Consider the following 15,839-nt stretch of genomic DNA (forward strand, 5'->3'; position numbering starts at 1 on the left):
GGTTGTTTCTGCTCATATATTCACTGAAGCTCCAGGTAAAACAGGTGGAACAGGTGAAAGGTCTGACTGATAGACAGTCAGAACCTCTTTCTACTGGAGCATCTCTGTAACCGTCCAGGTGGTCCAGAACCTTGATGAGTCTCTGTGAAGACACAAGAATCGTTCTCCTCTCTCCAGAACCTCTCAGACCTCTGTTGACGTCTCCTCACAGGAACCATAAATTCTTTACGGTGACCAGAGTCACACACACACACACACACACACACACACACACACATATAGATTACAGTCTGGGCAGAAGCCACTAGACCTTGAGGTTCTGGGATCTGTGTGTATCTTTGTGTGTGTGTCCCTGTGTGTGTTTCTGTGCATGTGTATGTGTTATTATGTGTGTTGGATCCATATTTTGTGTAACCTTTCAGTTGTTTAGTTGTTTTCCCTCTTCCTGGTTGTTGTTTAGGTGTTTTTCCTCTTCCTGGTTGTTGTTTTCCTCCCTGAGTCACTAGAGGAACGAGCTGTTGTTGCACCTCTACTGCTGAGACTATCATGACGTCACTCTGGCAGCAAAAACCTCCTGACATCAACACAAACATGAAGGAGGCCCTGAGGGGAGGCTGATGATCCGCCCACGTGCAGCAGCTCGTCCTGGATGACTGACTCACCCACACGACGTCAGGCTTGGCTAAAGATTTGAGGCCGGCAGTAAAGGTTTGGCTGCCTGTCATCAGGTCAGACGTGTGATCTTCATCTGGGTTTCTCACCCTGGAGCAGATCCATGTGGTCACTATTCTGTTGCCTTCAAAGACACGAAGATCCCCTTAATCACGATGCTGCTGCACGTTGCCGAGAGTTACCCAGGCTAACAGCTAACAGCCAGCTGAGCAGAAGTTTTGCTGCTGTTTCCAAGGAAACAGACAAAAATCCCCTTAAATTAGTCAACGTACGTGTGGAGTCTTGATGTTTTCATTGTAGATTTGATGGTGACGTCGGTTTAGAACTGTTTTTATTTACTTTTTACATTTTGAATCAAAACTGCTGTCAGGACAAAGGTCAGACTTTTTTAAATGTTTCCTCTAACTGAAATCTCTTTTTACCAGTCAGTCAGTCAGTCAGTCAGTCAGTCAGTCAGTCAGTCAGTCAGTCAGTCAGTCAGTCAGTCAGTCGTTTGGTTCCTGTTGACCCAGAACCATGAGTTTCAAACTTCAAACACCAGGTGAGCCTCTGGAAAGGTTCTACAATACGCTGAAATCCTTCTGCTGTTTGACAGTGAAACTTTTCTGGAGGTCAAAGGTCACATTTCCAATCTTCCAGACCAAACAGGATCATAAAGGAATTTTGAGATGGTACCTGTTCTGGTCGGTGCTGTCCTGTTGGTGGTGGTTCACCAGAGCCTGAAGGAAGACAGCAGCAACATGGTGACAGACAAACGGACAGCGGAGTAACCACAGACCGACGGCTACAATGGCTGCAGATTCTGTTACACGGACTCAAACAAAGAACACCAGATCAAAGGCAGCGCTGGTCCAAACAAGACCAGAATCTGAGCCAGCTCCGTTGACGTCTCCAGTTACACCCCGAAGCCACAATTAATCATCACGGACCCAAAGAAGAAATCAAGACTGATGTGATGACACCAGACAGCAGCTCAAAATCACTCCTGAGCACAGTAACCATGGTTACTATGGCGACAGGAGAACGTCAGTCTGATGATCTCATGCTAAAGGTACTTTTGGAACTAATAGCATCCATATTAAACTGTGATTATATCATGTCAGCTAATGAAAGGTTCCTATTGATATATTAATAAAGGATGATTATTTTATTTTATATTATATTTCACATCAACATGCTGCTGTCTCTTCTCTGGATGGTCCCCCACAGGGAGGGAAAGCTGGGAGAAGAGCGCCTTCCACTGGTCAAATCCCGAACTGCTGTTTCCTGTTTCCTCCTCTTCCTGTGGTTGTTAGATAAAGAAAACGGTCTACAATGAAAGTTTTACTGACATGAGAGATGTTCTGATCTTACTGGAGACCACCTCACTGACCTGGAGACCACCTCACTGACCAGGAGACCACTTTACTGACCACTGATGCACCTGCTCTTCATCATAATACATCTTGATCTTCACACTTATACTTAAGGGTCAGAATGTGTGATAACCTGCTGGACCAGCCCCTGCAGTGATGCATGCATGGATGGATGGATGGATGGATGGATGGATGGATGGATGGATGGATGGATGGATGGATGACAACATAACAGATGAGAGGAGAGCTGCATGACTTCACTGACTGTCAGAACGTCAGCACGGTTCCTCATGTTCCTCTCTTGTTCTCACATTCTGAGAATCAATCACGTGAGGAAAAGACGTTAGAAAAGTGTGAAGGTTCTGGGGTCTGAAGCAGCCCTCTGAGTTTGTCTGCCTCTATTTGTGTTCAACTGAGTCAGTCAGATGATCTCCACCACATCAGGAACCTGATGACTGGGGGAGCTCTACATTCCCTGTGTGCATGATACGATTTCAGTCGGGTTCAGTCTGGACTGGGTTCAGTCTGGGTTGGGTTCAGTCTGGACTGGGTCAGTCTGGGCTGGGTTCAGTCTGGACTAGGTTCAGTCTGGACTGGGTTCAGTCTGGGCTGGGTTCAGTCTGGACTAGGTTCAGTCTGGGCTGGGCTCAGTCTGGGTTGGGTTCAGTCTGGACTAGGTTCAGTCTGGACTGGGTTCAGTCTGGGTTGGGTTCAGTCTGGACTAGGTTCAGTCTGGACTGGGTTCAGTCTGGACTGGGTCAGTCTGGACTGGGTTCAGTCTGGCTGGGTTCAGTCTGGGCTGGGCTCAGTCTGGGTTGGGTTCAGTCTGGACTGGGTTCAGTCTGGACTGGGCTCAGTCTGGGCTGGGTTCAGTCTGGGTTGGGTTCAGTCTGGACTAGATTCAGTCTGGACTGGGCTCAGTCTGGACTGGGTTCAGTCTGGGTTGGGTTCAGTCTGGACTAGATTCAGTCTGGACTGGGTTCAGTCTGGGCTGGGCTCAGTCTGGGCTGGGCTCAGTCTGGGCTGGGTTCAGTCTGGACTAGGTTCAGTGTGGGCTGGGTTCAGTCTGGACTGGGTTCAGTCTGGGTTGGGTTCAGTCTGGGCTGGGCTCAGTCTGGACTGGGTTCAGTCTGGGCTGGGGGGTACTTTACGCGCGCATCCTTTTGTTCTGCATCCATGAATCGACGTCAGAGTCCCGCCGCTGCGTCTGCGCCCCCCCCTCGCCCCCTCCCTGAGCGCCTGGCCCTTTAAGGCTGATGTAGCTCAGCTAACCGAGGTAGAAGGAGCGGAGCGAGCGCCCCACTGCCTGCCTGCACCCGCTGCCATCCCCATCATGGCCTCCACACAGCCGCCACCGGCGCCACCGAGGACGAGCCGACAAGCCAGCGGGCCTTCTCTTCCAGGAGCGGGGACGGACGTCAAGCCGAAGCAGAGGCACCGGTAGAGGCGAGCCGCGCCGGGGAGAGCCGCCTCACACCCTCATGCCACCCCGGTCTCCTCCATGCCTTCGGCCAAAGTCAGATCCAGCTCTGCGTTAGCGAGGGGTTCGAACCCGGGCGGGTGGCGGCGCGACCATGACGACGAACCGGGATTATTCTGTTAATCTGTCGGTGCAGCAGGTGCTCAGCCTCTGGGTCCAAGGCACGACGCTGCAGCACTTCACAGGTATGCGGGGCTGTTTCCATCACGCATCCGTCCATTTTAAAAGCCTTTAAACGTCCGTGCGGGGCTCATCCCGCAGCTCAGCAGGCGGAGCCGCATCTCCAGCCACCGGCTCCTCCGGACACCGAAACGCTGCTAATTCATCTTCCTGCTGCTTGGCTGCGTTTTAATGAGTCGTAAATGAAGTGTTGACCCCCCCCCCTCGCGTCTTTGTCCTGGTGATGAGAGGCAGCATCCTCCACCCAGGACACTGAGATGTCCACCCAAACCTCAGATTAAATCTTCTGACAGTGGTGATTCTGATAAAGGGGGCATCCAAGCTGGTCCAGGCTGGACCGGAACTGACTACAGACACCTTCAACTTAGGACATTTGTTGCTTTCTGCTTGTATTTTAGATAAACTCCCCATTTTGGTGTTTCAGCTCTGAATGATCTGATCTGTTGGGAAGTTCTACGAACCACACAATCATGTCCAAGAAGACTTGGACATGATTGAAAGCTGCCCTATAGAATCACAGTAGGAGCTAGAAAAGGCTTGAGCTGGTTTTTGGCATGAAGGTAAGAAGGGGAAGAGGAGGACGGCTGGCGTGTGCGGGCGCAGCGGCGCCGCTCTGTCCTGTAAACAGCAGATTATCAGCTTTACTGGATCCCCGTGGGCCTCTGAGGTGGACGGCAGCTCACAGCTGGGCTGGTTCTGGTCCAGTTTATGGAACTCAGCTGACGTCCTGTGTGCCGGAGCGCGACGAGCAAGAACATAAAGGGCCAGATGATGGTGCTGAGTCAGCAGGACGCTGCAGCACACGTGCAGGAGAATGTTGCAGAGTGGAGCTGCATCAGAGGGCTATTTTAAACAGGGCGTGAACCTGACGCCCCCCCCAGGACAGCGACGCCACAGCCCAGCGCAGGAACTTATAGAAGAAGGCGTCAGTTATGTGCTTTTCCTGTTTAAGGTTTCACTTCTGCTCAGCCTCGCACGGAAAAATGACTGTTTGTCTTTATTACTAAAACTTCTGATTGATCCCATCATCAAAGAAGGTCCACACTGGTTTTATACCAGTAAAGCAAAGAGGCCAGTCTCTCTCTGTCTCTCTCTCTGTCTCTGCCTCTGTCTCGGTACAGACACAGTCATGTTGTCCTGCTGAGGCCTCATCAGCTGAGCTTTAGCTCAGTTTAAAACGGTCTTTTAACTTGTTTTCATTACATTTGTCGTTTCTAGACATAAATGAATCCCACCCACTGTTTTAGACATTTTATTTAGCCCTAACGGTGACACGGCCCAACCAAAAACCTAAATCTAAACAGCACATGCTGCCATTTTTGTGTTGGACATGATGGAAATGTGGTTTTGCACGTTTAGTAGTTCTGCTTCTTGTTTGTGTTGCTGCAGCCACAGATGAGCACAGATGTTTTGACCGTATCTTTTTTGGCTGTTTGCTGGTGTCGTGGCTGCAGGTCGGTCACCTCTGTGGGATTCAGCTGTGAATCAGAGCTGTTGGACAAGATGGTCCTCAGGACAAGTGTCTCGTCTGCTTCATTTACCCTCAGTCTGAGGACTTCCTTGATAGGTCAGAGATGTGAACACGCTGGTGAGAGATGGAAGCTGGTGCGTCGGAGCGTGAAGTGCCCGTCGTGTCCCGCTGCGTCCCGCTGCAGTCCGTCCCGTCTCGCTGGAACATGCAGACGGACAGTAGGGGGGCTGTCGTCTGACTCAACCCACTCTTGCAGAACAAAGCGTCTTTGTGTCGGCGTCCCGTCACCTCTGTCTCCGTCCACCCTGACAGCTGTCCACTCGCTGCATTTACGTTGGTGCGCTGGACTGAACAACAGGCTTAGATGGACAGCACCCGTTAGACCTGCTTTAGGGGTCCTCTGGGGGTCCTCTGGGGGTCCTCTGGCAGGGTTGGGACTTTGATGTCTCCTGTTGGTGCACCGCAGACGGAGGAACCTGCTTTGGTATGTTGGGAGGCAGAAGAGACGGAATGAAGGACGAGAAGACCGATGTGTCTTCATGCTGAGACCGTCACCCTCTCACCTGTTGTTCCACCACCGTCAGGGTCGGCTGCCTCCTAGATGACCCCTGACCCCGACAGTCTTCATCGTGGCTCTAACAGCATCTGCTCATCTCTGTAGAGCCAGAGTCCTCAGAACAGGAGGGTCCAAATGAGGACGGGACATTTGTCCTGTTGTTGACTGGTGGAGCAGAAAATTAGCATTAAAAAGTTGATGACATGAACGAAGCTTCAGCCTAAAATCTGTCACCTTTCACCAACCGTTGATAAAAGCAGAACCAGCAGCTCAGACCGTCTCAAACTGGGTGTCAGCACATATTTCATGGATTTTCCTTCAGTCACCCAACTGATTTGTCCCAGATTCTGTGGCTTTAGGATGAAACTTTGCTCTGTTTGGTTAAGGTGCGTCTGATGGAGAAGGTTCTGCTCAGAGACTTGGACTCAAAACTTCTCGAGCTCCAGAAAATATCAAAAGAGAATGTTTGGGTGTTTTTAAGTGTGTGTCTGCGATGTGAAGCTCACTGTTCTGTCTCTGGGTTCTGCAGAGATGTGGTACTGGGTGTTCCTCTGGTGTCTCTTCTCCTCGCTCTTCGTCCACGGGGCCGCGGGGCTGCTCATGCTGGTCACGCTGCAGCGCCACAGGAGGGGCCGTCTCATCACCCTGGTGCTGGTCAGCGTCGGCTTCCTGGCCTCCCTATCCGGGAGTGTCATCACCAGTAAGTGCACCTTTTATTCATTTTTAACAGACAGGAACTGACGGCGAGGCTGGAGGAGGTGAGTCTTATCAAACACACGACAACAACGAAATTTTTATTTATGAGGAAGCGCTGATGCAGAGCTTAAATCACTCAAGCGATTCGTAATAATCGTTCGCGTAATCATTAGATTTTATCGTTTACCTGCTGCTGACAGCGACAGCGCTTTTATTTTTAAAGGTGTTGCTCACAGGAAGTGCTGCAGCTGCCCTACCTACAGGCCTTCAAAAGACTTTCTTCACTTCCAGAGCGTGTGTGCCCTGTCCCTAACCCTAACCCTAACCCTAACCCTAACCCTAACCCTAACCCTAGCGGCTTCAGAAGCTCACGTTCAGTTGTCCCTGGTCATTGCTGGTGTGTGCTCTTCTCCCTCTCAGGCGCTGCCGTGGCGGGCGTGTACCGCGTGGCAGGAAAGGACATGGCGCCGCTGGAGGCTCTGGTGTTTGGTGTGGGCCAGACCACCTTCTCTGTCATCATTTCCTTCTCACGCATCCTCGCCACCCTGTGAAGACCCGTAAGGAGGTGATGACAGAGCCGGGAAGCGTGGATGGGGCTGGAGGCTTTGAGGTGCTCGTGGTGGCAGGAGCACCGGACCTTTAAGGCAAACAGAGGGACCTCGAGGATCCATTACTGCCACAGCGACTCTGGGGGAACCTCACTCAGACCCATTGTCTGCTGTCACAGACCGCGATCAGCGTGTGGACCTGAAGCCGCGTTTTTGGCCATTTTCCGGTGTTGTTGGTGCCAACAGCCTTCTCTGGGACACCCAGGAGCCTCAGTGGCCACAGTCGTCCTGCTCTTCTTTGGTTTTAATGCTGCCCAGTTCAACATGTGGACATGATGCAGCTTTGAAATGTTGGGTGGAGTCTTTGGTATAAAGACCAGAAGAAACCAGCATCAGTGAGGAATTCGTGGAATATTCTGACCCATCCAGTAACAGAAGATAATCCCAGCCCAGTGTCTGTCCAGTAAATGTGAAGCTGCAGACCGTTAGCTTAGCATGACAAAGTACAAACGAGGCAGAATTGCTAAAATGTCTGTGTGAGTAGCAACAGTCTGATTTGTTAACAGGCTGCACATCTCATCTGTTTCATTCAGCACTTTTATTATCTAGTCGCTATTTTTAATACAATCCAGTTAATCTCAGATTTATTATTGTAATCTACGCTGTAAGAACCTTGAATAATGCAATAATAGGAATGCCTTAAACATTTCTGGTGATAATCAGTTTTTACAGCTTTCAGCCTGCTTAGAATGCAAACGTTGCAGAGAGCTAATCCCAAAAATCAGCATCACCCTGTGTACATAATAGAATTTATAATAAATCATTTGCACCAGTTTTAACTGGGAACTGTGACCGTCGGATCTAAGTGTGAGCGAAACGTTTGATCAGTCAGAAAATCTTGAGTCAGCATGAAACACTGACTGACTGACTGACTGACTGACTGACTGACTGACTGACTCTTAACACAGAAGACTGAGCTAAAGTCTCCTGATGGGACCAGTGAAGTAAAGTGTGTCCTTACTGGGGAGAAGCAGCAGAACCAGTGTGACAGGAATGACTGAAACTATCAGTTCAAGTGGGTTTGTTTGGGTCCAGTTATGACTCTTCAGACTTTGGTTCTGGTCCCACATCCTTCCTCAGGCAGCCCTCATGGGTGGCTGCTCTGCTCCACTTTCACGTCTGCCTGTTGCTCTTATCCTTAATGTTGTTGACGTACAACCAAACCACAGTGTGGCCCAGCACTGATGCTGATCTAGATAGTTTGGTGATGAAACACGTGACTAAGCTACAGTATTTATAGAAACGGCTTGAATCTTCACACCTGAAACTGAGCCCGTGTTTCCGGTCCAGGTCGCGTCTGCAGCTTCTTTTGGTCACTCTGTTGCAGAAATGTTGGAGTTGTGAGTTACGTAACCGACAGGAGTCACCTTCAGTACCAGCTCGGCGCTCTAGAGGGCGACGTTGCACCAATGACAGAACAACCACAAGAGCCGCGATGTGGTTTCATGTGATTAAATGTTGCTCGTGACTGTTGAAAGCCCCCACAAAGGAAGTATAATAGAGTTAGATTCCCCTTCAAAGCCACTGAATAATCAGCATGTTTCTATAGAAACCATCCTGAATGTTTGAACTCAATTTCAGGGACTAAACATGATGACACACCTGTCGTCATAGCAATGATGTCCCTGTAGCTGTGAGCAGGGCGGGTTCTGTTGTTGCCGTGTGACCTGTGGGGTTGGGCATGTGTTTAGGTCAACCATGGGGGGCTGAATGTTGAGGGGAGCAGGTTTATGAAGCTGTTGCTTATGTCTGCTCTGACTGACTGTCCTGCTCTGACTGACGGTCCTGCTCTGACTGACGGTCCTGCTCTGACTGACTGTCCTGCTCTGACTGACTGTCCTGCTCTGACTGACTGTCCTGCTCTGACTGACGGTCCTGCTCTGACTGACTGTCCTGCTCTGACTGACTGTCCTGCTCTGAATGACGGTTCTGCTCTGACTGGCTGTCCTTGTCCTTGACTCGGCTGTAAATACTCAACATGAACAAATAACCACTGGATGACCTTTAGATCATCCGACACGGACAAACAGCCCACACGTAGTGCCAAGATCAAGCTGTGTGACTGGACCGAATGGACAATCCAGCAGGAGACCATGTTGTATAAAAGCCACAGTCGTACCTGTAGATTATGTATGATAATATGTTCTTTTTTAATTTTGTACCAGCTGAAGTGCTGATATTTATAACTGGCCTGTTCCTGTGCTGAAGGTTCTCCTGGACAAACTCCAGCCACCTGAAATAAAAGACCTTTTGCAGTAAAAATGCTGGGAGCTGTTTCTGTTTGCTGCATCCGTCCGTCCCCAGTGAAGAGTTCAACTTCTTCTCTGTTCACCTGACAACAGTCACACAGGAACCTCCAGTCGAGGCGGAGGACGGGTAACCCTAAGCCTAACCCTAAACCTAACCCTAACCCTAAGCCTAACCCTAAGCCTAACCCTAAACCTAACCCTAACCCTAACCCTAAACCTAACCCTAAGCCTAACCCCAAGCCTAACCCTAAGCCCACAGAAGGACACCTCAGTGGTCTCAGACCATTGCGGTTGTTCCAGATGTGCAACAGCTAAAGTGTGACTGACATGATATTAACAAGAAACCCTTTTCTTCTTGTCTTTATGGCTATTTCAGCCTTTAGCCAGCAGATATTGATCTGAGGTTGCTGCAACCATCCTCAGTCCAGTAAAGATACCAGGCCTCCACACCGCAAAGCCCTCAGAGTCTTTCAGAGCTTTTTTATCTGGTAGCACCAGTTTGGACAGACCGGGGCTCTGTACGTGCACGGCTGTACGTGCACAGCTGTGGAGGAAGTTCTCTGTTTGAACTTTGTGGTCTCATGTTTGTAGCGACGAGGGCAGGACCTAATAAAACACCGACCCCGGACTGCTTGAGCAGACACAATCACGTAGCCTCATAACTGGTTTGACATTTCGTGGCTGTTCCAGCAGCGTGTTTTTGCTCCTGGCAGGAGAAGATCTGACCGCTGGCTGGGAGGCTGGTGGCTCGTCTGAGCGAGTGTATTTATAATGCAGAGCGGAAGACGAGGAAGTGCTTTGATTAACTGCGGTGGAATTTAATCAGGTGGATTTGAAAGGCTGCGGCTGTTAATCACCTTGTTTGTTGTTCTTTCTTTGTGCTGTGGCAGAAAACATCTAACCTTTGACCTCTGAACCATAAGAGCCTGAAAACCAAAAGTCCCTCATAAGCACCAGGAGTCTAGCTTTAGTGTTGGCAGTATTAATGTCCACACCTACGTCTGGTACCAAGCTTAACCACAGAAACCAGAACCTCTACTTCTGGACTCTGACCAGCCTTCCTGCCTTAAGTCCCTCTCATTGTTTCAGGTTCTCTTTTGTTGAAATGTTTCTGCAGCTATAAAAGTCCACAGAAACCACCAATGACTGATGGGACCTCTCAGCTTACAAAAACATACGAACACATCCAAAATAAATCTTCCCTTTCATCGGTCCAATTCATTTATTAGGCAACTAACTCTGAACGAGTGTGTTGAAAACCACAACGACTTTAGTATTTCTGGAGCAAACAAAGAAGAGGAAGCTCATCATTAAAGTTCATTAAAATTCAATGTTCCAACATTGGGTCAGGAAGCAGTTCAGCTTCAGCATCATCTACTGGCAAGTTCTGGCCCCTCGGGTCACCTCTGGAGGAGGGCTTGAGAAGGATGAAAATAGCTTTGATTCTGAAGTTTGAGAGAAATCTCAGAAAATCTCAGCACTGAAGACACTTGAGGAAACCAGGCCAGCTGCAGGCCGGCTGAACCAAGCTGAACCAGAACCAGGCTGAATCATGCAAACAAATCAGGCAGAGATCAGGGCAAAAGCTCGAGGAAATAGGTACCAATCAGGACAGGAACAAAGAAAATCTGGCACAGAATGTAAAGGGGGCGTGGCTTAAATAGGTCCAGGAAGGTAAGGAGACACAGGTGAAATTCCTAAACTACTTCAAAAAGTACAATTAGTGACACACAACCAGGAAACCGAACTGCCAAAATAAAACAGGAAACACACAATAACAAAATAAAGTCAGAATTTCTCTCCATTTGTGCACAGAACAATGCTACGCAGCTATCTGGGCTTCATTTCTCCATGTGGGGGGGTGAGGTTCTTCATGTTCTTAGATGTGTCCCAGCTGAGACACTCGCTGCTATTGTCTCATTACTTCCTTCACAGGAAATACTCGAAAGTTGAGCGCAGGCGAGGGATGGCATGTTTGGTCTCTCTCAACAATGGCTGGAGCCCATCCAGGTCACTTTCCCGGCACATGTCTTCACCTCCGTGACCTCGCTGCCCCTATGATGGCGTTTATAAAGCTCAGACAACAGACAAACAGTTCCTGAGGCCAGTCTCCAGCAGAGGCTCGGCCTGCTGTCTGGGCCAGGCTGTGGCTCCTAAATAAGGCCTAAATAATTAGCATCTGTTGTAGCTGAAACTTCGTCTTTATGTGTGACACAATCTGTTCATGTTGCAGAGCTGTTACTGAGTTTGGGGGGAAGCAGATTACTGTTTAATTTGATCATTTTAAGGACCATACTTGTGTAGTGAGGCTGTGTGAATGGAGTGATTCCAGTCTCACCTGTGTGTGCTCCTGCTTGTTTTTGGTTCAGTTCAACAGTTTAATGTCTGATTTTAAAGGGAGATGATAAAGTTTACTCTCTGATCTGACTTTGTTTCCATTTTTCTTTGTCTTTTTCTCTCCTCTATTGTTTTGGACACGGTGCTACGTGTCCTGCTGGTCCGCTTCCCCTCGTTAACGATTGCTGTCTGCTGAGGGACCATTGTGTCCACCAACAGCGGTCGCAACACACTACAGGCAGCCACACTCTGCACATAAGAACACAACTGCAAATAATAAACCTAAAGAATTGCAATGATTCCTTTAAAAGTAATTAAAAGAAAAATACCTTTAATATTGTCCTCATATACAATATACATTTATAGTATGCATGTTGGTGTTATTCTGTATAGGGACACCAGGGGGCAGTATCCCCCGCCTGTGCGGCTGCTGGTTACTCAACCCCGTCTCTCATTACCCACTCCCGGAGAGACTCACTATAAAACAATGATTAAACCTCCATCATGTTCACTTTTTATGGATGGATGGATGGATGGATGGATGGATGGATGGATGGATGGATGGATGGATGGAAATGAAGGTCATTTTCATTTAGATGAATTAGAGTAAAACTTATGGTTTCTTTAGATCTGTTCCTTGGCTCCAACATTAAGAAGATGGATCTTCTCTAGATGATCTTATCATGATCTTCTCTAGACGGATCTGCTCAGACTCTCTCAGAGAGCAGCATCACAGAGCTGGTTGGCAGCTCCTCAGACTGACTGAAGGCTTCCTACAGCAGTTTATGTAACATGTTCTTGTCTGCTCTGGTCCTCCAGCATCTGCATCAATAATGGATTCCTGCTGAAAACAGCAGACGTGGAGCATGGCTGCTCTTCAGGAGCTCCATCTCTCAGAACAGTTACATAAGAGCAGGGGTGGCTCTGAACTCTCTGAAGGTGCAGTGGAGACCAGGGGGTCCAGATGATTGACCACAATAAAGCTTCTTCTGCTGTAGGTCTCTATTATGCTCCTGCTCGTGCTCATTAATCCAAACACATGTCATTAGGCTGTAATAAGAACTCTGCACATCTCCATGGTGACCCCGGTGGGTTAAGGTGGCAACGTAAGGGAGGAGGGCAGTGGCGGCAGGCCAGGGTGGGGCCTTTCTGCCCCCCAGGCTGGTCTGGACTCTGAGGTTCTGAGATGTTGCTGTTGCTTTGGACCAGCGAGAGCAGCACGCCTCACCTGAGCTGCTGCTGGGGACGCTGTGCTTGTGAGTGCTTTGTAGTGCCGCGTGGTGCTGCGACTGTGGCCGTAGATGCCTGACATAGTGACCGTGCACCGAATCAGTTGCTTCATCGGCTCGGAACCGACGTTCACCTGGTGCTGTTCGCCTGGTTTGCGTCCAGCTCTTACGTAAGACCCCCACAGGTGATTCTTGCTGCTGCGGCTGTCTTACTCCGACCTGCTCTCATAGTTCTGCTTCACAGCGGAGAACTTCTACTAAACAGTCAGACCAGCCAAACCAGCACTGTGGTACATTCATCTCTGTTTGTCTCATCATGAGTTCCACAGTTTATGGACGTAGGGGACGATGGTCCTGCAGGCTGGAGAACAGCTGTAGCTGATAGCAACATTAGCATCGTGTCAGTAGACGCAGCCGAAGAGACGGTGGAGGAAGCTCTGACACCCTCGCCGTGAACTCATCCTCACTGGTTCTTCATCTTCTCCTGCTGGTTTTTATCTGGCCCTTCAGCTGGGACCAGGCTGATGTGTCTACATGGAGGTGCTTTAGCTGCATCGTCTCCCTGCTGAGTCTACAGCGCAGAAAATGAGCAGCAGGCTGACGGTTTATTTTCAGCCTCAGTTTGGGAGAAACGTCGACACTAATAGACTTTCTTCTCTTGTCTCCTCAGAAATGTGCGTGGAGTGGGTAGGTATATGGTGGGGGTAAAACTACAGAGCCCAGAGGATGAGTCACCGTTCCCTCAGTCCCCATCTGGATATAAATACCTCCATCAAGACGCTCGTACACAGATAGGATTCTCCACGCGTGGCCGAGGTTACGTAAGCGGCCGCGTGGGCGGCGGAGTCAAGCACTGCTGTGATGGTCTGGATGAGGGAAGGCTCCTGCCTGACTGAACCCCTGGACATATTGGGGGGCATTAAATCAGTCAACCAAAGTGGCCAATGGGCCCAAATCCTCTGCTAATTAAGATCTTTTTATTTTATTTCTTTTTTTCAGCTGAGGAATCATGGGTGCAAATATAATTTAAAAAAAAGCCTTCACATGTGACAATATGGCTTGTTTCATAATTAATACAATACTTTTACATGCATACCTTTTTTTAGTTACGGATTAAAGTTTTTTCCTCATTAAAACATTCCCATTGAGTCACAGACTCAGGGACAGAAATGGGGCAGGTTTGTGCACAGGGGGCAGCAGAGAGCTGAGGACGGCTGCTGCTTCAGCAAGTCTGAAGTCTTCACTGACCGAAACGCCAGAATCATCCTGCTCTTCTGGGGAAACACTTTATTTCACAAGTCACGAACTGCTCATTCCATTTACTCATTAGTGACAGACGAAGAAAGAAGAAACAAGTCGCAACAAGTTAGCATCTCTAAAAACACAATAGTCCATTGTTCTTATCTAACACCAGAACCTGAGTCACCCTCCATCAATGAAAAAGAAATAAAGAGGCAAATTAGTTTTTTTCAAGTTTTATTTCAGGTTCTAACCCTGCAACAGCTAAAGTTCTGCTCCACCGAGCAGACAACAGTTCTGCTAAGAGCGGAGACGATGTACTGGTCAGTGCCAACACGTGTAAATAAAGCTGCTAAATTCAGTAATCAGCCTGAGAAACGGGCGTAAAGCTTCACAAACAACACAGCCTGGTACAGGTGTCCAGAAAGATCTCCACAGGTGGGTTCCAAACACCAGTTTAGTGGTGGATCACCAGAACATTCATGGGAGGGATCTCAACTAGCCAGAACCTCCACATGCACAGTTTGATCCACAACTCAGCTGAGCTTATGCAGCAGGAGAACCGCTCTTTCTTTTGTTTCCTTCTCTTTCTGTCTTTTCCAGTGAAGACTCTAAAAGTAGCAGCAGCTGACACCAGTTTTTCCTCCGTTCTTTCCCTCCATCCCACAAATGTGTTTCCACTTCATCTAAAAACAAGTGGAAACTTCACCAGAGGACTTTAATTTCAAGGACAAACCTATCTCTCTCTCCCTTCTCTCTCTCTATCCATCCATCCATCCATCCATCCATCCATCCATCCATCCATCATCCATCCATCCATCCATCCATCCATCCATCTATCTATCTATCTATCTATCTATCTATCTATCTATCTATCTATCTATCTATCTATCTATCTATCTATCTATCTATCTATCTATCTATCTATCTGTTTAGTTTCAAATTCATGTGTTCATGCAGGTGTTGTTGGTGAGCGAGTGAACACACTTTCAGCCATAATAATCCTAATAAATAAACAGAAAATGAAGCGAGCCGTTTTTTCCTACTCCTCCCTGGAATGGAATTATTGAACATCTGCTCCGTCTTCTCCTCTTGAAATGGTTCCTGTCAGAGTCACTTGGATCGTTCTTCCCGTATGAGCCTTCCCAACAGCGGGGATTTTTCCCCTTTGTGGTCACGTCACTGGAAACACTGGAAACGTTGACACAACACCAGGCTTCTCTCGGAGAGGGAGAGCGAAAACACTCGAGGATCCAGGACTTGGGTCTGGCTCCTCCAGCCCACATCCTACTCAGCAGGACTGAGGAGATGTCGTCAGGGTTTGGAGGGTGGTTTCCTGACCAGGAGTGCATGGAAACTCAGCAGGTCCCCAGTAAAGCCACTGGTACCAGCGCATTCCCTGAAGAATTCACACAATACTGGGCAGAAGAAAACGGACTTTCCATCATTTTGCTTGTGAGGAGAGCGGCGGCCTGGACAGGAGCAGGCTTACCTCAGCTATTCAGGGCTTTTTCCGAGCGTTGAGTGCTGAAGTGATTTTCCCAGCAGGGATTAGGGTGTCAAATCGTTCACTTAACAAGGTCTTTCCACGTCTGCTGTACTGGTTAAACTGGCTCAGAGCCACACAGCAACAACTGTGGGGGGTGTTCCACGCGTTCAGGCTGAGCTCACATTGTCCTCTCAGTCTGTGCTGCTGGACTCACCCAGGCCCTCACCCTGCCTGACCTCATCACACGTTCACACGTCCACATGTTCACTGCAACCCTG

General features: G+C 48.8%; 1 protein-coding gene and 1 long non-coding RNA gene across 2 annotated transcripts; one reads left to right on the forward strand and one right to left on the reverse strand.

The window, feature by feature from the left end:
- The first annotated feature begins 3,222 nt into the window (after positions 1–3,222).
- On the forward strand, positions 3,223–9,280 carry tmem170b (transmembrane protein 170B). Its single transcript, XM_057020870.1, has 3 exons — positions 3,223–3,692; positions 6,244–6,414; positions 6,831–9,280. Exons 1-3 carry the CDS (start codon positions 3,602–3,604, stop codon positions 6,959–6,961), a joined length of 393 nt encoding a protein of 130 aa, XP_056876850.1. The 5' UTR covers positions 3,223–3,601; the 3' UTR covers positions 6,962–9,280.
- LOC130518350 (uncharacterized) lies at positions 4,926–6,361 on the reverse strand. The gene is made up of 3 exons (XR_008948005.1): positions 6,221–6,361; positions 5,722–6,106; positions 4,926–5,637 (listed from the first exon to the last, which is right to left on the reverse strand). It is a non-coding gene; the product is annotated as an uncharacterized LOC130518350 (long non-coding RNA).
- Positions 9,281–15,839: the final 6,559 nt, after the last annotated feature.

The sequence above is a fragment of the Takifugu flavidus genome, chromosome 21 (genome assembly GCF_003711565.1).
Source record: "Takifugu flavidus isolate HTHZ2018 chromosome 21, ASM371156v2, whole genome shotgun sequence".
NCBI classification, from domain to species: domain Eukaryota; kingdom Metazoa; phylum Chordata; class Actinopteri; order Tetraodontiformes; family Tetraodontidae; genus Takifugu; species Takifugu flavidus.

Excerpts from the sequence above, each read along its gene's own strand:
- tmem170b (XM_057020870.1), top strand. The coding sequence starts at position 3,602 with ATGACGACGAACCGGGATTATTCTGTTAATCTGTCGGTGCAGCAGGTG. Across the intron at positions 3,693-6,243 it reads GACGCTGCAGCACTTCACAG|AGATGTGGTACTGGGTGTTC; the intron begins GTATGCGGGGCT and ends TGGGTTCTGCAG. Across the intron at positions 6,415-6,830 it reads ATCCGGGAGTGTCATCACCA|GCGCTGCCGTGGCGGGCGTG; the intron begins GTAAGTGCACCT and ends TCTCCCTCTCAG.